General features: G+C 42.8%; 3 protein-coding genes across 3 annotated transcripts; all 3 read left to right on the top strand.

Moving 5' to 3' along the window:
* Window positions 1-319: 319 nt before the first annotated feature.
* LOC138620727 (ly6/PLAUR domain-containing protein 1-like) lies at window positions 320-7,713 on the top strand. The gene is made up of 3 exons (XM_069698143.1): window positions 320-580; window positions 3,302-3,436; window positions 5,572-7,713. The coding sequence occupies exons 1-3, from the start codon at window positions 532-534 to the stop codon at window positions 5,808-5,810; spliced, it is 423 nt and encodes a 140-aa protein (XP_069554244.1). The 5' UTR covers window positions 320-531; the 3' UTR covers window positions 5,811-7,713.
* Window positions 7,714-11,182: 3,469 nt separating this feature from the next.
* LOC138620757 (actin-related protein 3) lies at window positions 11,183-15,004 on the top strand. The gene is made up of 12 exons (XM_069698230.1): window positions 11,183-11,363; window positions 11,731-11,786; window positions 11,924-12,048; window positions 12,131-12,241; window positions 12,417-12,512; window positions 12,605-12,712; window positions 12,788-12,931; window positions 13,060-13,233; window positions 13,352-13,444; window positions 13,565-13,690; window positions 13,807-13,890; window positions 14,005-15,004. The coding sequence occupies exons 1-12, from the start codon at window positions 11,320-11,322 to the stop codon at window positions 14,098-14,100; spliced, it is 1,257 nt and encodes a 418-aa protein (XP_069554331.1). The 5' UTR covers window positions 11,183-11,319; the 3' UTR covers window positions 14,101-15,004.
* A 99-nt stretch (window positions 15,005-15,103) lies between these two features.
* On the top strand, window positions 15,104-18,986 carry LOC138620762 (transmembrane protein 182-like). The gene is made up of 5 exons (XM_069698236.1): window positions 15,104-15,518; window positions 16,124-16,220; window positions 16,311-16,439; window positions 16,513-16,650; window positions 17,261-18,986. The coding sequence occupies exons 1-5, from the start codon at window positions 15,354-15,356 to the stop codon at window positions 17,521-17,523; spliced, it is 792 nt and encodes a 263-aa protein (XP_069554337.1). The 5' UTR covers window positions 15,104-15,353; the 3' UTR covers window positions 17,524-18,986.
* Window positions 18,987-23,634: the final 4,648 nt, after the last annotated feature.

Raw genomic sequence — 23,634 nt, 5'->3', positions numbered from 1 at the left:
ACAATAGTTGAGGTGTTAGTGAATCTTTGGTAAAATGTGTCAAACTCAAGTTCTTTGTCAAATCAAGGGGATGTTTCTGGCCTGAACATTGATAAGAGTGGAATTGTAACATGATATTAAAAGGTGAAATATTAATAAAAAAGGCCTGCAGTGATAAGAAAATACCAGCAGTGTCTATCACCATGAAGGTAGATTATCTTAACTTGACTTTCACCGGTGCATGAAGAGAACACCAGATATGGAAATGCCAAATGTGAGCTCCAGTCACGTGATGAGCTTTATGATTTCTGCGCTCCCCATTTGTCTCCAGTCGCTTTGGAGAGGACACACACACACACACACACGCGCACACACACGGAGCTTTTTCTTTTAATTTTTTTTTTTTTGTTGCTCTCACCTCAGCCAGCCAAGAAGAGGAGGAGATGAGCGGATCTGCGCCTGGGCTTCCTCCGCGGCAGGTCGTTCTCCCCCTGAACAAGTTTCACCAGTTTTTGGTCTGATGTTTCCCCTCCGAGCGTCTTTTGGGAGAGAATGCGTCTGCTCGTTTTTGCGACTTTATTCGGAGTCTTTCTCGACGCAGGTATGTGCAACTTGGAGAGATGCAGCCAGTGTGTTGTTCATGGCACAGCTTGGAGCTCAGGTTATGTGAATTAAAAACAACTGCTTATATTGTGGTAAGATATAGCCTAGTTGCTTTTTATAGCCCACATTCGTGCGCAACAAAGGGGGTATCGTATGGCACATGCACTGATCCAAAATGTTTAGAACTTTACTTTGATGACATTAAATTATGAAACAGACCTATGCAACGTGCCAAACAGAATATCATCTGACAGGCGGCATATACTTTTGGAAAAACTTAACCAGCATCGGAACACAGCAGGCTGCAGTGGACAATCGTGCTGCGTTTTTGGTGCTGGTTTTGCGCACCGAGGGAGCAGCGCAGCTTACCGCTGCTGGACTCCTCCGTGCTGCTTCGGGAGCAGAAGACATCGATTCAAGCCAATAAACACCCCTGAAGCGTTAGAGCCAGTGTTTATCAGCGGCTTTTTGTTCCTGCTCCTCTGGTGCTTGTATTTGCTTTGAATAAAGAATGTTCTTCTTGCCAGTACAAGTGTTGGCAAACAGGGCGAAGACGCTGCCCTCTTCTGCCTTTTTGCTCTTTTTGGAGTAGCTGGACAAAATGGAATGCCGTTTCCGGATTTTACTGATAATATATTTTGTTTTGTAGTGCCTAAAGTGATTATATTTAATAGGATTGTGATTAAAAAAATATTGCTTATGTAGTTCTACACCTGAATTCAGAAGGTGCAACTGATTCGGAATATTTTTCTTATCTGACTCTGTTTTCTGTTGTGGAACTAAGAAATAGATTGAGAGCTATTTTCTAAAACTGATAAGGTAAACTCAGGAGGGGATTTTTCCCCTCCAGTATGTGATGGATATTCCCCCCCAAAAATAAGAGTTTCTGCTTTCCCTCCAGATGATGGATGGGGATTTCAGGCATTTACTGGGTTTAAATTAATTAGGGTGGTGGTGTGGATCTTATGTGTGGACCTTTATCAGTTGTGTTTGATGAAGCTGTCTAGGTTGAGATTAATGATTGTTGCCATTTTAATAATTACACCAGTAATATCTGTCAGTGGGGACAGTTAGCTCGAGGGGAGGGAAAGGGCAGGCGTGTTTGTAGGACTTTAAGCTTTTGATTGAATGGCTCTGTTTGAAGCTGCTGTGATGAAGATACTTTAATTGAAATACTAACAAAACCTGGCAGCTGCAGCATATATAACAAGTCAGAGTGTCAGTTATCACCTGCTGATGTAATTACTTAACAAAGGAACATGTGGGAGTGTTGAGATTTCTAGTTTCCTGCAGATTTCTGTGCAACAAAAACGAATAACAGGTTGAGTAAATTTTACAGACATCATTATTACCTGTGATGCAGTAATATTCCACCAGATACGCGTGATGTATATTGCACATAGCACTGCACGGCAAGCAAATTTCTGCAAAACATACTGTTTAGAGGACAAATCATTTAATTTCCAATTATCCCAGCTTTAGAAACTACTCAAACAAGACTGAGATCTCAGTTTTAGCCAATGTGAGCAGGTATAATTGCACTTTCTCCTTCTGAAGTCTCATAGTTTACTTCTGCACATGTCTTGCCCTTTCTGCAGGCTAGTATACGTAATGGACACTCAGATTCACGATGAGGTTTTCAGGCACTAAGAGGAGCTCGTTGACGCTCTGTTAAAAGCACTAGATGAAATTTGCAAAAGCCACAGGAAGTGCAGTGTGTTATCTTTACGAGAAGACTGTCAGCAGTCAGGGCGCATTTTTTTTTACTACCTCGGGGGATGAGAATGTACGAGGGTCATCTCTGCACTGGCGGAGCACATTTCTTCTCCGGCATGTATTGTAAATGGACTTTTATCGCTTATAAAATCAATGGGTTAAAAAGGGAATTTAAAGGAAGCATTCTACACTTCTCTGATGTGTTTTTTTTTTTATGGCTTATTCTCACCGCGCTGTGTGAATTTATAACCTCTCTATCGACCCTCATGAGGCAGCAAATAAAAACAGCTGAAAGTCAGTGAAGATTAGATTTTCTTAGGTGCTCTGTATAGTCACAAAGCCTTGGCACTGTCCTTCTGCTTCCAGGCAGAACATCGCAACACTGTGTTATTAGTCATGTTTGGAGCTAATGTACCATCAGAGGTCCTCGCACAAAAGCAAAATCTATAAAAGCCGCCCTCACTTGACTCAAGGAAAAACAAACATACAGCTCCGATTGACAGAAATGTGTGCAATGAAAATAAAAGTCAATACTAGGCTTTGCACAAAATAAAAAATAACCCCTTCAAGGGCAACACAGTCATCTGCTGTAAAAAAAAGAAAAGAAGAAAAAGGTTCTACTTTTCATCAACACGCTTTCCCGCCGGAGACCAGGGTGGCTGTTTATTTGTTTAGATGCTCTTCTCTCAAGATCACGATTTCATGATGTCATGGTTTTGACAAAATGAAGCTAGTTTTTAACAGAATAAGCAGATCAATGAACCCGTTATCACCACAAAACAAAAGGCATATTTTTCACCAGCCCGTCCTGCTGCACATTGAGACCTCCACAGCATCTCCACTCAATGAGACACCTGCTGACTGTGACCTGGACTTTTATCTGCAAATCTGTGCTGTAGCTGATTTCGTAGGATGTTGTATATATTCAAATAAAAATGGATCACAAAGGTGAACGATGTATAAGACTAATGATGATCCTTCCGATTTCCCCTCCGTGGGACAGGAGATGCCCTTCAGATCCAGTGTTACCAGTGTGAGGAGATGAAGCAGAATGACTGCTCCACGCCGGAGTACGTCGTCAACTGCACCGTCAACGTCCAGGACATGTGCCAGAAGGAGGTGCTGGTCAAACCAGATGGTAAGCGACAGCTCACTGACGCTTTCATGCTGGTATCTTAGACTTTTTGAGGCTGGTATGAAGGCGGATCTAAATCGAGACTATAGTTTTTGTTATAGGTTGAAGGATTTTGTGCATCCTTGGTGGAGGTATAGCCTGTCTAGATTTTCTTATTCCTCGACACTATCCGGGATAGAGTTGGTGGAGACTGTTCGATTGGGATGCAGATGTAAAAGCCAAGGCAGCCAAAAGAAGTAGAGAGCCGAGTTCCTATTTCTCTGATGGAGGAAGGTGACCGTCTGGAAACTGGAGACAGAGTTGAACACAGAGCTCAGAGGGTACACGACCTTCGGCAACGTTATTGATTCTCTAATTCTCGAAGCAATTTTCAGGGCAAATAATTATATTAATGTCTCAACTGGAAAGAGCTGAGATGAGAAGATTTATTTTCGTGTCATACAAGTGCAGCGTACATTAAACACTGATGAAATCAGCTGTGATTTTCGTACCTGTAAACATTTTTCTCTCTTGACGATAAAATGACAGAAGATTCCTCACAGAGGAAACTATCACTTCTTTGTCCCCCGAAAACCTTCTAATCCTCGTATGCCTGAATCACTGTCCCAGCAGAGGAGGTCAAAACAATCTCCTGTGATTTTCAGAGTAATAGCCATTGTTATCTGTTATTTTGTTCCTTTGCTCACCTTCAAAGAAACAGAGAGAAGCATTGATAGATGTGTTGTTCTAAGAAATCACAGCGTGACAGTGAGAATACCGGCCTGTGGAATATTCTCTTGTAAAACTGTTCACATTATATCATTACGTAAACGACGCCCTCCACTGCTCTTACTTTCATTCTCATTTTCATGAGGCTTCTTGGTGTTGCGCTGTTGTTGTGCCGCTCTAATACCCAGAAAACACCACAGTATCTCACTGAAGCACTTCATGCAGCTCATTCGTCAAAGAGGACTGACTCTCATTCAGCTGCCAATGACACAAGATCAGATTAGTTTGGTGCTGTTTTACAGGAAATATAATGCTTCAGCCTGTAGAGTGCCAACGTTGGGTTTTTTTGTGTTAGAAGACAAATATTTAGGTGGGAATCTGAGGGAACAGATTAATAAATGTGCACATTTCTTGTTCAAACATTTTAAGTGATGAAGAATTAGGATGTATATTTATTTTGTTGTTCTTTGTTTTCTCTTTCACACGAGGCTCTATGAAAAATATAGGAAGCAACTAAAGAAAGAAATCAGTGTTTTTATCTGCTGCACTTTCATGTGTTGTATGGAGATGATCAACTATTAATGAGAGTCAAGTTTTCTGTTCGACAAGGTGACTATTTCACCTGTGTGTGGTGAAGGATGTCACAAAGCAGGTGGCTGGGTGCTGAGGTATCTCGTAATTGGAAGTTTACTGGTTCAGTAGCTTTGTTTGGTGTCCTTGAGTGAGACATTGAATCAGGGCATCAATGCTACAGATGTTAATTTTACTCTTTACCGAGATACAGAGTGCTTTCAGAAGTGCACTCTCATCACAGACTATCAAAGAGGAAAAGTGTCCAGCTGCACACGGTCCTCCTCTTGCGTCTATAAAAGGTCTTTTCAGACAATGGAACATTCTGCCGGCAGAGATTAAATTGATCTAAATTTGATTTAATCAGAATTTTGTCCTGTCCAGAAAGGGTGAAATTTAATTCGCAGACAAAAGAAAGCACAAGATGAATAACTCGATAAGAACGTCACATGACAAAATAGCTACAATAAAATACTGTAGAACACATAACGAATGATATCAATATATATCAGATGGAGGAACATCACTTGATTAAAGGACAGAGCGGTTCTGGAGTTCAATAAAAAGTTTTTTTTTTCATACAAATTGTGGGAACATACAGTGTCACACTGACAAACATCAGGTAATAAGAACAGACAGGAAGTCGATGCAGCAGCAATGCAAAACACACAACTCCTAAATCTTCAATATAACTAATCTAATTATAGCAGGGAAAATGAATACTCAGTCCTTTGAGTCCTTTGAGACAATATGTTAAATATTGCAACATTTCAAAGCTGTCCAATAATCTGACTCCCTCCTTCCAGACACATTGAATCCTCAGAAATCCCTCTGCTCTGTCGACTCCTTCTCCCCTGCAGGGATACATTATCGGAAGTCCTGCGCGTCCTCCGGCGCCTGCCTCATCGCCTCCTCTGGCTACCAGCAGTTCTGCACCGGCAGGCTGAACTCGGTCTGCATCTCGTGCTGCAACACGGCGCTCTGCAACGGGCCCAAGCGGAAGCGTCCCGCCCTCTCGGCGGCGACGTCCAGCCTGCTGCGGACGCACCGGCAGCTTCTTCTCTTCCTGCCGGCACTGATGCTGCTCCCGCTGACGTAGATGCTGCGGCCACAGCTTCACTGTACAGTTTGTTTTCTGTACTCTAAACCGTATAAAAGCAAAACACTGCACTTTGTTGCTTTTTGGTTCATTTACACTCCCGGTCAGAATTCAGTAAGAGTTTAAAAGCAGAAGTCAGAATAGAAAGTTTGGAGCTGCATGGTCAAAGGTTTTGGTATCAGGGAAGGGAAACGCATCAAATCTGTCCTTGCAACTTCAGTTTGACATATTACATCAGTTCAGGACCCAGTTTATTCTTTAGTTGGCAGGTTTTCTCCTGCATGGGCTCCTGCTTGAGTTACAACCAGCAGCTGGTTAACTTCCAGCTGTAATTGCTACACAAGGACAAGAAACAAAGTGACTGCAAATGAAGCACCTAGCCTGGCAAATAGTAATTTTTCCTTCGTTTTTTGTGTACAGATGCATTTTTAGTGCATTTATTCAGTGCCACTGGAGTTTATTTAGCACTGTCTTGACATAGAAAACAAACCAAACTCAAAAGAGATCAAATAAACACAAAAATGCTGCAAACATACAATTCTGAGTAATAATGAGCTCACATTTGATCATTTTTCTGCTGTAGGCTCAAGCAGGGCTCTGACCTGTGGTTGCTGCTGTGATTTGGACTTCATGTCTTTGTATCTTCTCTGTGTCACAAAAAACTGTTCATCTGATCAACATAACGGTGTAACTGCTGAGTGACCCTGAAACCTGGAGATCTGGAAGAACACAGAGCTTTCTGAATCCTTCCTTGCTCTTGTTGCTGTAGGAGAACCGTCCAAGCTGAGGCCGAGGCATCTCTGTTTCTTTGCTGTTTATGAAGTGGGGCGTTTTGTGAAGAATCTGCTCTGAAGTTATTTTCTGGTTATTACACGCTGTAAAAGGTGCTTGTAGACATTATTGTCAAAAATGATACTTTCAAGCTTTCTTTTTGTGGTTTGAATCCACACTGCTGTTTTCTTTCTTGTTGATGCTGTAGCTGTTGTTGCTCAGAAAATGATTAGTGACCTGAAGAACCCAAACTGTTCTTGTACTCGATATGTTGAAGACGACGCTCTGAGGATTGGATGTGAAGGTTTCTGAGGTCTCTTACTGCACATTATCGCGTCGCTTTTATGCATAATTTCCACTGCCACACAGTATTGATTGACACTTTACTACAGGGAGTATGAGAGATGCTGGAGTGGTTTTGGAAAGCCCGTTTAATTTCTTGCTTCTTCATCCTCGATCATAGAATTTAGTTGACATTAATCTTCCATATATAGAGATATTTAACTGGCTTACAGCTGATGTGCAGTGAATGATATCATTTATATAACATAGTGCAGTGTAAGAACAAGCTAAAAGCACAAATAAAGGGTGATATTAATCTTATTCCCCTTAAAGTTTATATTTCAATAGAATTAAACAGACACTCAAATCATAGTGATTTGCATGTAGCAACTGCTGTAGACCAAATACTATATTTTATAATTGACAAATAAATACTAATTAGTTACATTTCAGTATTCAGGCGAGCATTTTAGGAAATCTACATATTTTTACTTCCCTCTCAGTAATTTATTTGCCTATTAGTATCATGAAGCTTCTTTCTTTGCTTGCTTTGGATTTGTTTCTGAATCTGTACAGTAGTGAATGTGCTGTGAACTGCAATGCAGACGTTCTCGCACTTTCTTTTAATGCCACACAAAAAGGTTTCAGTGATCGAGAGTAGAGCAAATGATACCAGAAGAATGATGAGAATGGTCTTCATATTTGAAGACAGGCTGTTTGAGACATCTGACAAATGTTCACGCCGTTTTTGTTTTTTTAATTTTATTTTTTTCAGGGTCTTCTGTGAAGAGTGACACTGTACTCGCTGTATGTGATGTAAATAAATGTTGCAGAAAAATGTACCTGTCAACTGGCTCCATGTCGGGTTTTCAATCAGTAAGAGCGCTGACATCTGTTTCATGGCAACACTTTATTTTATGATTTCATAATTGTTGAACACGTTCCCTGGACAGAAAACTGTAATTTAATGCTGACTATAGAGATTTGCTGGGACATTTAAAACAAACCGAATATTCATTAATTATTGAATCATTATTGGAAACTTTATTCTGTGTATTTGTACGCATTGTTGTGGTGAAATATTTGATTTCAAGATTCTCGATAATTTAATTTAATTAATCAGAAGCATCCCTTTGAACAGTTTCCATTTTCCCTGTACAGTAATTTGTGCCATATTAAGTCTTTACAAGGAGCTTCCTGCAAATTTATAGCTACATAATAGTTCCTTTCCTCAGAGGGTTCCCCCACAAAATAAAAACACATTTCCATGAGGCAAAAATATGTATTTAAATCATGTGATACATTATTTGCCTTGACAAAAAGAAGCTTCAGCGTCACCTCTGATAAATGACTGAACTTTTTTAGGGGTGTGTGACCTCATTTGACTGTCAGGGAAATGAAATCCACGACTGCTGGTGCGTCTGAATGCTCTCCATGTATTTAACCTTCACACAGCCGGGCTAAGGACGAGTGTTTCATCATTTTATCTACACTTTGCTTTGCTATCTTCACTCTCAGTTCTGTTTTGTGCACTGTGCCTCCTCTGTGGTTTCCAAATGAGTATCCATGCAGTTTTACTGCATTTCTTTTAAACATTTTAATGCATTATTGAGTAGAAAAGCTTTCACTTGTGTACGCTGGAGTCTACCTGTGTGCATTTTTGGCTTCGAGAAAAACTGCCACCAACAAAAATTTGATAAAAGATTCATGTGAAACAGAAGATGAAGGTTTTGTCCGAGAATTTTTTTATTTTTTTATTTTTTAAACATAATCCTTCTGTGTCACGGCTGTCTCAGAGCTGCTGTTTTTGTTTAGTGGCGACACACCAGGTTCCAGTAAAAGTCAGGTAATCACAGCAAAGATATGATATGAAAAATGTGCAGAAGGACCCAGCCATGTTTAGTGATATTGAACTATTTATGCCCTCAGCTAAAACACCCATACTGAGAATGCAAACAACTCCCTCAGCTCCATATCTTGTGAGCCAGTTTTGCGTCAACAGTTTTGAAGAGGGAGGCACAACTTGACAGCCCATTTGTGGTTCTGATGAGTGCCACTAGTAATGGATGATTGACTGGTAGTGTTTACAAGTAACCATTTTCAATTATGTGCCCAACAATGCAGCAGTGAATTGTTAGAGACACAATAGAACAACTCCCACCGGATGAATCCTGCAGTCAGCGGTGAAATATGCAACAATTCTGCAAAGAGATAAAAACACGATGAACACAGTGATATGTGATGACTTTAGTGTTGTTAAATAATGATGTTAAGAGGAGTTAAACCTCAGTTATGTGTGTCTGAAACAGTTTCTTGCAGTGTGAGGGCGCGCCGGTATGATTGAGCATCATTAAGCATGAACACATAGGAGGAGTAAGGGGAGGGAGTCAGGTCCGCCGATCGAGTGCCGACTGCAGATCTCCCGGGGTTAAGAAGCAGCAAAAACAGGAGATTATTAGAAATAATAAGGCCCTCCTCTGCCTTGCTCTAATGATGAGTGCGCAAACACAGTCATATTAGAGCTCTGGCAGTGGAAATACTTCAGCTGATGAGGGACCACAACTCATCTATTTTGTTTACTGTGGAGGCTAAGTGTATCGGGAATGAGGGGGAATTATCTGCTCTGGTGTGGGTGGGAAGTGTTTCAGGTACATATCGCAGAGGACAGCAAGATCAAAAACCTCCAGAGGGTCAATTACCCTCAATCCAGCTACAGATACTGTACATTGTAAAGTTATAATGAATCAGAGCAAGCCTACATCCATTTCAAGTAGTTATTACTCATTAATCAAAACCCCAAAACTCCATTAAAAAGGCTGCATTGTTTATGTGAGATAATGTCTGGAAAGTTTCAACAATTCTGCTGAATCTGAAAACTCAACCTGACACAAACTACATCACCAGACTTCACTGCAATCCACTTTAGTGCAGACCCATACATCTTCATTTTTCTAAGTAGGGCCAATTAAGAAAACCAAACACAATTTGATTTACAGCAGTGAAAAAGGGAGATTAAGAGACTTGTGTTAAATACGTTGCACCTCTCAAAGAGAAAAGCAGAGCTGGATTAAAAAAAGGGCTGAAAATGCTGATTATTCCATTTAGTGAGGATGTTTTATAGATGTAATGATTGAGGAGTCAAAAACCTGCAGCAGGAGCAGGTAGTCCTGCACTACAAGAAGTCAATTGTTCTTTTGTGTAGTTCATAAGGCTCAGTGGTCTCAGTGAGAGCACTGGTGCCCTCTAGTATTTGGAACGGGGACACACAGGAATATGTGTCAAAATGTAATTTCACGTCCCTCTTTAAAGATTGTTTTGAATGAAAACTTTAAGAATAAACTTATTGTGACCACCGGGTCCGTCTGTTTGCCTTTTTAGACCCGTTCTTGTGTTTCACGGTGACTCTGAGATGATGCTGTCGCTCAGTTCCACTGAAAAGAAAAGAGATGAAAAAAACACATCACCTGTGTTTTGTAAAAGATAAGTCCTTCTTCAACAGCAGGTTCCTGTTGGATCTTTGCTCCGCTGCTGACAATGTCAAAACAAATTGTTTCACCCACAGTTCATGAAAGAGATTTTCCATCAGGCTCCAGGATGGAGACGAGGGCCGTTGCCATCAGAAGCAGCAGAGCCGAGGGCTTTTCTAGGAGACTCGGTGTGGTGGAGAGGCTCTTGTGTGAAAAATGACTCGGCCTGAGAAACAAGGGCCAATGTTCTCAGGCCCTGGGATTGCCTCCAATGTGGTAAGGTGTTCCTGAGAAAGAATCAAGCCCCGAAGCTCATTCCTGCTCATATATTGTCTTTATCAGTGGCCCTCCATGCACTTGTGGAGGGCCGGGGCCATTTTGTCTGGCCTTTGACGGCACCTAAATCACTGATATCATCTGGTGGAGGCAGCAGAGTGAGATGAGACTGGTTGCTATTTTTTCATCAAAGGAAAACCTGCAAAAACAGAACATATAATTACAGACCGACTACAACATTGTTTTTAAAATGTAAACTTTTGAAATACAACATTAAATCCATATCTAGTCCACATGAAATGGAAAACAAAAAAGTGTTTACTGTTTTTTTGTGTGTATATTTATACAAAAATCAATATTTTTATATACTTCCCCCGAGCCCGTAGCTGGTATAAAACATATTTAGCATTTTAATACCTCATAAATAAAGACTTTTCCATCCATTATAGTCTTATTTTCTTTTACCATTGTCTAGCACAGTAATAACAATGCACTAACAGTCTCCGTCCACATGGGGGCGGTGTTGCGTCTGCGCAGCTGCTGACTCCGCACTCGAAGAAATTCCACCGAACCCGGAAGCGTTCCCGGATCGGCCGTATAACTGCTTTTCATTCAAGGCTGCTTGCGGTTTAAACAAAGTCACCATTTCCGGATATCCGCGGGGATCGGGCGCCTGGTATCTTTTCCCGTTGATAGATTAAAGGAGAGCAACCATGGCTGGTCCACTACCGGCTTGTGTTGTCGACTGCGGGACGGGGTAAGTAGCCCCCCCCCCAAAAAAAAAAAAAAAACAACACCGGCTAGTTAGCATTAGCACGGTTTCATTGACAGCAGGGCGTTAGCTGCTAAACGTCACTCGGCTGCATCTCATCTCTCGATTCTCGTATTTTCTGTAAATCCCGGTGAGACATGAACCTGCCCAAAGCTGCTTCGCGTTACGTGTGTTTTGTTGTTGTTGTTGTTGTTGTTGTTGTTTTTATATTCTTGCTGCTATTTTGCAATTAGCTCCCCACGAGCTGTAGTGAAGCTCAACGTGACTTCCTGGACGGCAGAAAACAGTTTCAATGAGCCAGATGAAAGCAGCTTCGTCTCAGTTTCTGTCCTCGTTGTTTGTCCCCTCCCAGGTACACAAAGCTGGGCTATGCAGGAAACACAGAACCTCAGTTCATCATACCTTCATGTAAGTAAACAGAAAATCAGCTTCATCAGATCCAAGTCTCTGATGAGTGTTTGTAAACTAATGGGAGGATTTGCATTCAGCTTTTCAATATGTATCTCCTTGTGTACGAACGCATGATCATTGTGGATCATCTGCAGGTATCGCAATCAAAGAATCAGCGAAGGTCGGAGACCAGGCCCAGCGCAGGATGATGAAGGGCGTCGATGACCTGGACTTCTTCATCGGGGACGAAGCCATCGACAAACCGTCGTACGCGACGAAGGTAGACGGACGGACGGACGTGGCGTTTGTTTTCTGTTGGAGTAGATCCGATGCCAACGCTGTTATTCTCTCCTTGTTCCCAGTGGCCCATCCGTCACGGGATAGTGGAGGACTGGGACCTGATGGAGAGGTTCATGGAGCAGATCATCTTCAAGTATCTGCGGGCAGAACCTGAAGACCATTATTTCCTCTTGGTGAGAGCGGAGCTGCTGGCGTCGGTGTCGGTCTAACCCAAAAGAAAACTCTCCCCAGGATGGCTGTTTTCTACCGAGCAGAGCATGTAAACCTGATGGTTGTTAATCTGTGGCCGAATTTAAAAACCTCGGTTTCATCGTCTGTCCGTCCGTCCGTCCGTCCGTCTCTCTGCAGACAGAACCTCCCCTGAACACACCAGAAAACAGAGAGTACACAGCAGAGATCATGTTCGAGTCCTTCAACGTCCCCGGTCTCTACATCGCCGTTCAGGTACGTTCACGGGGGAATGGTTACTCACTTGTTCGAGCCCGATTACCAGACCGTTTCTATTTTGAAGTGACAAACTGTGTTGCTTGTGTCAGGCCGTCTTGGCGCTGGCTGCCTCCTGGACGTCCAGACAGGTGGGAGAGCGGACGCTAACGGGGACCGTGATCGACAGCGGGGACGGCGTCACACACGTCATCCCGGTGGTACGCCTCACTTTGTCACAAACGTGTTTTTCCTCTGCTTCTTCATTCTCGGCCCTAAACGTTTTTGTGCCGCAGGCCGAAGGTTACGTCATCGGTAGCTGCATCAAGCACATTCCCATCGCCGGTCGAGACATCACATACTTCACCCAGCAGCTGCTGAGGGAACGAGAGGTGGGGATTCCTCCGGAGCAGAGTCTGGAGACGGCTAAGGCCGTCAAGGTCGGTGTGTTTGAAGTTTACCGTGATTCTTTACAGTAAAGTGACAGGATCGGAGGAACAGCTCGGGTTTAAGAGTTGGGCTGCAGATGTTAGACGGCATCAGCTGGACCACATTGTTGTGTTTTCAGGAGCGGTTCAGCTACGTCTGCCCCGACCTCGTCAAGGAGTTTAACAAGTATGACACGGACGGCTCCAAGTGGATCAAACAGTACACGGGCATCAACGCCATCTCCAAGAAGGAGTTCACCATCGATGTGGGATACGAGCGCTTCCTCGGGCCTGAGATCTTTTTCCACCCCGAGGTACATTTTTACAAGTCATATTTTCAATGTTAAACTCTGGTTGCAGCTCTCAGATTTTTACGAGCAGTAATTCTTTTTCTATTTCATTTTTTTTTTTTTTTTTTGTGGTCTCGTCCAGTTTGCCAACCCAGACTTCACTCAGCCCATCTCAGAGGTGGTGGACGAAGTCATCCAAAACTGCCCCATCGATGTCAGGCGTCCGCTTTACAAGGTACACACACACACACACACACACACACACACACACACACACACACACCTCTCTGCGGCCGCTGATGGTGACAGGACACGCAGCACATAACGGTAATCTGTGTGCCGTCTTGTGGGACAGAACATCGTGCTCTCCGGAGGCTCCACCATGTTCAGGGACTTTGGCAGACGCCTGCAGAGGGACCTGAAGAGGAGCGTGGACGCACGGCTGAAAATAAGTGAAGAGCTGAGCGGCGGCAAGTTGAAGGTGAACGTGGAGCAATTTATCAGCCGATGAAATGTGACCGTAGGCCATTTCACACATTGTCCCGGTTAATTCAGACAATTCTTTGCTCAGTTGATTGTAAATGTCATCGTTTGCAGCCGAAACCCATTGACGTGCAAGTCGTCACTCATCACATGCAAAGGTACGCGGTCTGGTTCGGAGGTTCAATGCTGGCATCTACTGTGAGTATTTTCATCTTGTCTAACAGCACATAATCATCCCTCCTGCTGGCTTCTTTCTTTATACAAGTGTCTGATATCAGCACATAAGTAGGGGGATCGTTTCTGTGTCCGCAGCCCGAGTTTTACCAAGTGTGCCACACCAAGAAAGACTACGAGGAGATCGGGCCGAGCATCTGCCGCCACAACCCCGTATTCGGAGTCATGTCTTAGGCATCGTAGGAAAACGGAGGAAGCACCGCAAGACCTCACACGCTGTGGAAGTCCCATGAGCCTTTGCACGGATGCTCCAACAGACCTGTTGATTCGGATAGAGCGAGAGTGGACCAAACAAACTTCCAGACGAGTGGCAATGTCCTCACGAATTAGAGGAAAGAGGTGACTCAGTCCAAAGGATCCTCAGATAAAATGTTTACTGCAAGTAGGTTAATAATAGGTGATCAATCTTTAATTTCTGCGTGCCTCGTATGTGTACTTATTCTATCCTCACAGGGTTGTAATATGTAATTAATCAACATGAGTCCTGTATAAATGCACTTCTCTGTGTATATGGGTTGGGTTCTTGCTTTGCTGTGTACTCTTAAAAAAAAAAGGAAAACTTCGGGGTCGTTTCGAGAAGCAAGAGGTGCTTTGCTCGCTCATTTGCCACCACACCTTTTTGATCATTACGTCGTCAAATGGGTGCCAGACATTGTCATAAATATATCACCAGACATACTGACCATTCCTGATTTTCCTTTCTCTTCTTTTTATGTCTCTTTTAAAAAAAAAAAAAAAAATCCACTGAAAATAGGAAAGAAAATGTAAATCTGTTCAGATGATTTTTTTTTTTTTTAATTTTTTTTCCCCTGGTTTCACTGAGTCCTGTTCTCTCCTGCAGCTTTGTGATTTATTCTCACTGCTTTCCTTTGACCTTTTTATTTGTATTAATCATATCTTGAACAACCTGTCTCTGGAGAAAAGAAAAAAGTCGTATTAATATATGAACATGCAGTTTGAATGACTGTTGTTGGACCATCACTGTTGCCTAGATCTCAGTTCTACTGGATAGCCTTGTACTGTACCAAATCTGGATTTCAATGCTGGCATTCCAATAAATGCCAAGGAGATATTTCTACAGGAGTGATTTCTGTTTTTCAAGTGTTATACTGTCATCTGTTTTAAACGGTGCATTTGTTTTCAATAGCTATTTCTGTGTCGGTGAAAATCCCCCCTCCTGTAACCGTATCCTTCCAGACTGACCAACGCATGATGCACATGGTTATTTTCACTCAACCCTTCCATTGGTCAGTATGTCAAGAGACACCCTGTGCAGAGTCTTGTTTTTAACATCATGGTCACTTATTTCCTGCAGAAGAAGAGTAGTGGACACATGCAGCTTCCTTTTGAATGTGTTTGAACAGAAAATCTTAAGATTAAAATGCTAAGACGGAAAAGTGTGGATATAAAGACCAGCAGATGAAGACATGTCTCCTGCCGACAGGCTCAAGGTGCTCTTGTTCTTGGCTTTTTTCTTTGAAGCAATAGGATTTCTGTTCACACTGCTCTCCTGTGGGACGGAGTACTGGCTGCTGGCTGCTGAGTCCTGCAGCCAAACGGAGGACAGACGTGGAGGAAGTGACAACATGAAGGTGTTTATACTGTCCACACCAACAATGTTTTATGTTTATTTTATCTAAATATGGACAATGCACATTAATCATCAGCACTTGGGTCCATTATGTTAATGTATTGTATATTTAAATATATTATTTCTGCAGCGCATTTAAAAACGTTAAATTAAAGGGCTCCACAAAGGTAAAGATGAGGAAAAAAAAAAGAATAAAAAATATGAAGTGCATTTTTTTTTTTTAGCATTTTAACTTCTGTATATGTAAGAGTTCTCTGTTCTATAATCAGTATAAAGCTCTGGTTTGTGTCACTATGACCTGTCAGCCCAGTATCACACCAATGCATGTAATACACCTACCAGGCCACTAGGGGGTACTGTGACAGTGTCATGTCTGGACTCGCTGTGAGAAGTGGGAGCCTGAGGAACACCTGACTATCATGTATGGAGACCAGGGTTTAAGTTTGTGAGTGTGATATGTGATTTTTCTCTTCCTACAAATTCAAAAAATTAAATGGAGGAGTTGTCGGACTCCAGAGTGAACTGCAGTGAGATATTCTGGTTTATTGGTTAAGAACAGGACTTTATTGTCAAACCTCTGATCACATGTTTCCTTCTGCTCATCAGACTGTGGACAGTGTGAGGATCTTCCACGAGGGTCTGTTCTGGCGATGCTCCTTCATGGCCGTCTCTCATGAATACTCGATATGGGACCTTTGGATCTGTAAGAATCGTCACTGTTTGCTTGTTGCAACATAAATGGCCAAAAAACAACAACGCTCTTTATATACTATAACTACTTTTTTTCCTTCAGCAAATCAGCCACTGTCAAAAGTCTGCCAGGCCGCTTTCCTCTTCCCGTTTCCTGTCTACGAGCCAGTGCACCTTTGGGTGGAGTCACACAGTTTACCCACAGAGCCCTATGAACATCACTCTGCCATTGGTAGGTAGTGTTTGATCATATATATATTTACATTGCAGCAGTAAAGATTGCACTAATCTTGTTCATTAATCAGTGTTTAGGACCTTCTGGAGCATCTTCCTCGTCGCAGGCGTGGCGGCTGTCCTCATTGGTGGATTTGTTGTCATCTGTGCTGGCCCACTTACCAACCACAGACTCTACAAACTGGGTGGAGGTCTTCAGATGTGTGCCGGTAAGAATGGATCTACTATTAACTATATCATTTTATGGCTTCACCTTAAAAGCAGCCTGAGATTCTACATTTTAAAAAGAGATTATTTTACACTCATGATAAACACATTAAGTAGCACAGTTTTAATGTAAGAAGTTACATTTCTCCTGAATATGGCTCTGGGGTAATAAGGAATCTTATAATTCACTAAAGTTTGAATGAAGTTTGGTTTTTATTTTTGGTTTTCTGTTGGGCAGAATCCACTAATGAGGGTTGATCGCTCACAGCTGAAGTGAATCGGTTACAATTTGCTCAGACACAGGTGTTCCCTGTTTGAGGGAGACCTCAGTCTCCGCCCTTGTAGGAAATGTTCAGCTAGTGTACAATAATTTAAGATTTTTTTAATTTTTTTTATATAATAAAGCCTTGCTTGAGAGTCAGTGAGAGAACAGTAAACAACACATGATGTGTTTAAGCAGCTCTGTGAGGTGTGGAAAAAGATTAAATTGATCACAAAAGATCCAGTACCCATTTTTATTTATCATTGTTGATAGAATATAAAAATCAGAAACAAAAAAAACAACCTAAATATGCATCATTTTGGTTGATGATGGTTTTGTGTGCCTGTCAGGCCTGTGTCTGCTGGCCGTGGTGGTTATGTATCTGATGTGGGTCCAGGTCCTGGACACTCTGGAGCAGTTTACCCTCCATAAGAGACTCTCCAGCTGCCCTTCGTTCCATCTCAGCATCCAGCACGGCCCCTCGTTCCTCTTGGCTCCAGTAGCCGTCTTCTTCTGCCTGCTGGCCGGCCTGCTCTTCATCCTGGTCGGTCGAAGCGTTCAGGGGAGAGAGGTGGAGGGAAGAGACAAAATCCCTGAACCCTCTGCAGTTTAGCAGAACAACAAAACAAAAAACAGCATTGTCGACACTGTATGATTGACAGGTGGTCACTCAAACTGTACAGTCATAACCAAAGATCAAAGTCGCAACTAAAAAAAAACAACCTTTCCTATTACTTCCATCAGTGATAATTGGAATCCATCATTTAAAGTTGGTAATTATAAAAGATTTTTCTAATCTATTTAACAGATCCCATTGTGATTAATAGCCCACCACTTTCACCCTGCCTTTATTATAATTGATAAATCAATTTTGACAAAAGTGGAGAGAAGAAGGCTGCGTGGCCGCTGCAGTGTGTGTGTGTGTGTGTGTGTGTGTGTGTTTTGATGGGTTGAGTAGATTGAGTGTGACCATGGCTGCCTGTCATCAGGACATCAGGTTGAAGCTCTGAAATATTGGGTCAGAGGGATGGAGATAATAATAAATTAGACTGTCATAATCCATTTTCTGACAGGAGTGATATCTCACGGCTGCTTTGGCATGTGTGTGTAAAACAGCCGGGAGCCACCAGAGGGCAGTGTTGGCTCAGGGTAATGTTTGGAGGGATGTTTTCTCACCTCATTAAAATCACTTTATCCCCAAGTAGCATTCTTCCAACAATGTCCGATAGTATAATGCAAAGTTGCAGTTCACATCAGATTAGGCCTGCAAAGGGATGCAATGAAATTTGTAGGTGATAATTAAGTCAACTTCTGTAATTTCCCTGAGAAACGAAAGACTTTTATTTATTTTTTTTCCACATCCCAAGTTCAGTAACATTAATTCAGAAGGAGGGGGTGGTCGTAGGAGCCCACAGTCACACCTTTATAATTGGAAAAGGCAAACAGAAGTGAGGACTTGAGATGATACAGTGACGAAAGGGGGGAGTACACCGCTCATCAGCGGGTCTTTCAATATTCTTTCATGTCTGACGCTCCTTTTTCTCATCCATCCTTCTCCTTTTAATCTCCGCTGTGAACTAGGTGAGCATAATTACACCTGAGCATGCACATTCACTTCCACGGCTCTCGCCGTGTTTAAACATCTATCTCACCTTCCCTCTCCTCTCCACCAGCTGGCAACGCGGCTATTGTGGGTTGATCTTTATTTTCGAAGGAACACGAGGAGATTCAGTCATAACTCTCGGTTTCAATCTCTGAGATTGTGGCACATTCATTACTTGATCCCAGAGTGGATGTGGTGCTGTTGTAGCTGTCAGCCACACATGTATACACACTCTCCACCAACACCACCACAGTGGTCCTTTATAACTCATCATCACGCTGGGCCTTTGTCCACAGGAGATAGAAGTGTCTGCAGTAATTAGTACAGGGCCAGTGAAGAAATCTGAGGAAGAAACTTTAGGTCATTCAAAAAGCATCAACTTCTCTCACGAAATACAAAGTCAATAAATGTTTTGGTGGTGCTTCTGACAATACATCCATCATTAATCAGATATTAGACATCAAATAGAGGTATGTTTGGGGGCATGTTTGGTTTGATTGACATGCCTGGGGTGCAGTCAGGTTTCTGGTCTATGTGTGCGGATATCGTGTCCTTTGGTTCCCAGTCAGATCCACCCTTTGCGGATATAGTCCCTTCAGTCTCATGAAAAGAAAAAAATTTGTGATAAACAGGATTTTATTCCCCCCCCCCACCACAGACTTTAGAAACCAATAATTTAATGGCTGTGCAGGCTCAGGTTAACATATAATGTGACTGAATCAAACGTTCTCTGCAGTGTAAAGCAGGAATGCTGCATAAGGTTGTTTTTTATGTTAACAGCATAAACAAACATGATAAGCATCCCTTTAAAGCTGGATCCAAGCTTGTTTGTGATCCCACGGCTTTCCACAAACCTCCCCCTCTTTGCTGCTCACATTGGTACACTCTGCTCTACCTCCACATTACCCAGAGGCCGACCCAGGGGGCGCAATTATTCAGGCCTTTGCTCAGCCAAGTAGAAGAAATTAGCCTCTTCTCCCAAACCAAGACCTTCTAACCTGCACCAGGACCTCGGGCTGCCGCTCTGACTTGCGTGACCCCCTGTGACTTCCCTCTCCAGAACTCGTGTTTTCCATACATATGAGCCCGAGCTGGCCGGAGCCACGCTTGGCTGCCATATGGGCTCTCCTTGCCCTGGCTGGTGGAGCGGGGCCGGGGGAGCTGCAGGTTATAAAAACCCAACACCCCCACACCTCCACCTCCTGGGAGGATGCTGGTGTCCTCGGCCCAGCGATGCGCCTTTTACAACAATTCAACAAAGTCTAAAACGGGCTGAGACGTGGCAGTCGGTGCGGCCTTAAAGCTCTGATTACAAAAACAAAATTGGGAATTTCAGCCGGGTCCAAAAGTTGTGTAAACTCAACATTTCAAAGCTGTCAAATTACTGCAGGTCAATATCTAAATGAGCAATTATGGAAATGGAATTTATATAATGAATTCTATTATGATGCGATATGTCTGAATCTTCTCAGCCTCCTTTTATTCTTCACTTGATCCTTTCTGTAATTTGCCCTTTTTTCCTGTATAAAAATCCTTTTCAGTCACAGGTGATTCTCCCATGCTGTCAGACCCTCCTCTTACCTTTTTATTTTCCCTCGTCTCCTCCTGTCTGTCTTTGCCTTCTTCTGCCTTCCATTTAATTTATTCAGGCCAGTCAGTGATGGATAATGAGGTCTGTGGCCTGGCACTGTGCTCCCTGACTCTCTGGGTACAGTTAGGAAATTCTCAACGCTTTTGCAGTTCTTTCAGCAGCCTTGGCTGCTGTTCGAGGGGGTCCACTGTGCCAGTAATAGAGAAATACACAACAACCAGGGTGAAATTATTGGGGTTCACTGTATATTAAAAAGTTTATACCAACCACACTGAAAACATAACGTTAGCGGCGTTAAAAAAAAAAAAGAAAAAAAAAAGGGGAAAAGCATTGGAAATGACCTTTAGCACACCTGTTTTTGACAGATGTATCGTGGACTTCATGTCATCGTGGAAAATGCGCTCATTCAAACTTGTCATCAGACATAACTTCCCATAAAGGTTTTCTAAAATCAGAAGTCCCCTGATAATGGACATTTCAGCATTCATCATTTCACAGCTATTTTATGGCCACCTTTAACATGAAAGTTTGGCTCCTTAAAAACGGCCTGCATACCACAGTATAATGCCCCAACAGGTACGATGGTCACCAGATCAAATTCCGTCTGTACTGTAACCCTAATCGAGTTCTGTGGGTCTTTTTTTTCTGAGCTCAGTAGTCCAGGCAAACGAGAGACAGGCGGATTGAATTTGAGCGCTTAATTCTTATTTCCTATGACAAGTTGAATATCCCTCTTACAGCCTGTCTACGCTGTATTCACGCCTCCTCTTCCTCTGTTCCTGTCCTCTCTCGGCTCCTCACACTCCGCCCTGCAGTCTCTCTATCTCCTGCTTTATGACAGGCCTCTTACCGTGTGACCACAGATACCCGAGAGCCTTATCGTGGCGCGGGCCAAATGAGGCACAGGAGGGAACGATGGCTTTTCTTTATCTGTGGCCTCTGTGCCGCTGCAGGCCATTATTTCATCAGGTCACCGTGTGTACACTCGGAAGGGTAAACTGATTCTATTGAACTTGCCCACAGCCTCGCCTCACCTGGGCCTCTTGGCTCCAAATGGGTTTTACCCACTTGTCTATGTTTCCTCCCCTCGTTCTCATCTATTTCTGCCTGCTTTCTCTCGTCGCACCTCCCTCAGTCTTCGCCCTTTTTCCCAAAGAAAGCGATCAACAGCGTGCACTGGAAGAGGGAGCGGAAGACGGCGAGAAAGATTAAATCCAAGTTTCTTTCATCCATGAACGCTTTCATCTCTGGTTTTCAGCAAACAGAGGGAATTATCAGCACTGCAACCGACACAGGCTTTTGACGAGGGTGATGGGGGGTAGGGGTGGAATAAGGGAGGAGCGGGGTGGGAAGTTAGGTGGTTGCCGATCGGAGAGGGAATCCACTTCCCATGCAGCCTCAGTTTTGTTGGGTTTTATCTACTGAGGGCCAGGGGAGCTCCTCTTTGTCTCGTCTCACCACTTTTTTCTTTACCTTAAGAGCATTTGATATTGAATTGAGTGCTGCAGTCACCATTAGGAAAGTCATTGCACTCCTTAACGTCTCAATCCGATTTACAGATTGGGTGTAAAAGATTCAAAACAAGCTGGTACAAGCAGTCAAAAAAGTCAAATATTGGTGCTAAAAGAACAGTGCTAATCCATCCTTCCAAAAATGTAACCAAAACTAAATAGATAATTTTTTTTTCCCCTCCATTCTGTGATACTTGGCATGACGTCTAATCTCCACTGTTCTGAGTGTTTTTTCCATTAAATTTGTGTCAGGACTAATTTTGAGGGGAATGAATACAGATGTCAGGATGCCATCGAATCCCATCGCGGGGCCTTTAATGAGATAACAGGCTTTAGTCAAAGAATTAGCGCTATTGAGAAAAAAAAAATAAAAAATGAATGAGATTAGTTCAATGGGATGTGGATGCAGAGTGGAACGGGGACTTTGGCTGAGAGAGAGAGAGGAAGAGAGAGGAGACCAGAATCATATCAGACCTGCCCTGCCAAATCACAAATCTATTTCCGACTCTGGTATTAATTATCAAACTAAAGCTGCTGTTGCATATTGATTCATCGGGGTGCGCACTTGTATTATCTCCTATTAAGCAGGGAAAAAGGAGAGATTATATGAAGCCTTCGGGGGCGTTTTATGGTTCCTGTGAGACTGTTAAACCATGTCATGGACTCCAGAGCAACAAGACGAGCTGCCTGTGTTTGTGTGTGCATCTGTGCGCCCCGTTGTTGCTGCTTATGTGGGCTCCAATGCAGTCTTAAGCTTTAAATTTGATTATTTTGGTGAACAGTTTTCAATTAGCCCCACAATCCTCGCCTTGAATATATTTCTGTGAACAGAAATACGTCTGTGTGCAAACATGTCCATGCAGACGGCGATATTACAATGAACAACTGTGGAGAAAAACAATGAGTCTAGCTATTTGTGATCATGAAGCTTTGGTTGGATGTAACATTTCTCATCCTTCAAGTCCATCAGTTCCTGTCTAAACATACCAGACTCCCACCCTCAATCAACCATGTCCAGTCTGTGTGTCATGCATTCACTGGATGTTAATTTGCTTGAATAATATCTGAAGCATTTAATGGGACCTTGGGTGGGGACATGGCAACATTATATTGCCCCGGGCAATACTCGATCCCAGGGTCCCTGTGTGGGAAGTAATTTAAGGGCAAACACAGAATGAGCTGAAATTATTGGTGGCTTACATTCAGACGAGTTTTTTGTGCTGTCAAAATTATGTAGCATACAGGCTTGAGTGGCTCTGGAATCAAGAACAGAAGGTAGATATGCCAAAGTTACCCGGCAGGACAGCATGAAAGTTCACGTCCTTTTGAGTCGGGACTCAAAATATAATAGCACCACAAAACTCGTTGTTTATTTCTTGCCGAAATACAACTAAAGAGTGCACCAAGGTGTGATTTATAAATCGCCCAATGAATCGCTCATCTGCTGGCGTCTACTGACCAACGCATTCCCTGAGGAAGGCGGGATTTGTTTCTCACCTTGTATCAAATGAAGATTGCTTGAAATAGATTGTGATGTACCGATTCTGATGATCGGCATGCAAAAGCTCCGCCTGAGATGATCAGAGGATGTATGTAACAGAGTCGCTGTGACCGGTGTAGGTGGTAGCCAAAGTGTTGAGAAAGAGACACACACACATACACAATTCACAAATAATGAGACCTCCAACAGTGTGACACCCATTTCACACATGGATGGCATCTGTGATTGGGAAACATATGTTTGTATTGATGTATAATTATGAGCATTGAGTTCCTCTACTTCCTCTAAGTTGGTGGAAATGACTGTGTGGTGTGTATGATTGAGTTTGTGCGATGGAGAGACAAAGAGAGCAAGGGAGGGAAAGTGTGATGGAGAAAGAGCATCAACACCCTGCTGACTGAACTCAATCACTTTCTTAATTATACAGCGCTAACACAAGTCGCTGTCTGTCCGGAACCAAAGTCACAAATTCATCGCGAGATATCATCTTCGTCTTCTGTATCACCTCCTCACTTTCT

Source organism: Brachyistius frenatus, unplaced genomic scaffold (genome assembly GCF_029030835.1).
Source record: "Brachyistius frenatus isolate BFR_SWC_R1_liver_20210118 unplaced genomic scaffold, ASM2903083v1 Contig_26, whole genome shotgun sequence".
NCBI classification, from domain to species: domain Eukaryota; kingdom Metazoa; phylum Chordata; class Actinopteri; family Embiotocidae; genus Brachyistius; species Brachyistius frenatus.
This window is presented reverse-complemented; position numbering and strand designations above follow the sequence as displayed.

Bases quoted from the DNA above. Each gene is read 5' to 3' on its own strand.
- LOC138620762 (XM_069698236.1), top strand. From the start codon at position 15,354: ATGTCTCCTGCCGACAGGCTCAAGGTGCTCTTGTTCTTGGCTTTTTTC. The intron at 16,440-16,512 runs GTAGGTAGTGTT...TTCATTAATCAG, and splicing joins TGAACATCACTCTGCCATTG to TGTTTAGGACCTTCTGGAGC. The intron at 16,651-17,260 runs GTAAGAATGGAT...TGTGCCTGTCAG, and splicing joins AGGTCTTCAGATGTGTGCCG to GCCTGTGTCTGCTGGCCGTG.
- LOC138620757 (XM_069698230.1), top strand. From the start codon at position 11,320: ATGGCTGGTCCACTACCGGCTTGTGTTGTCGACTGCGGGACGGG. The intron at 13,445-13,564 runs GTACACACACAC...CTTGTGGGACAG, and splicing joins TCAGGCGTCCGCTTTACAAG to AACATCGTGCTCTCCGGAGG. The intron at 13,891-14,004 runs GTGAGTATTTTC...CTGTGTCCGCAG, and splicing joins GTTCAATGCTGGCATCTACT to CCCGAGTTTTACCAAGTGTG.
- LOC138620727 (XM_069698143.1), top strand. From the start codon at position 532: ATGCGTCTGCTCGTTTTTGCGACTTTATTCGGAGTCTTTCTCGACGCA. The intron at 581-3,301 runs GTATGTGCAACT...TCCGTGGGACAG, and splicing joins CGGAGTCTTTCTCGACGCAG to GAGATGCCCTTCAGATCCAG. The intron at 3,437-5,571 runs GTAAGCGACAGC...TCTCCCCTGCAG, and splicing joins GGTGCTGGTCAAACCAGATG to GGATACATTATCGGAAGTCC.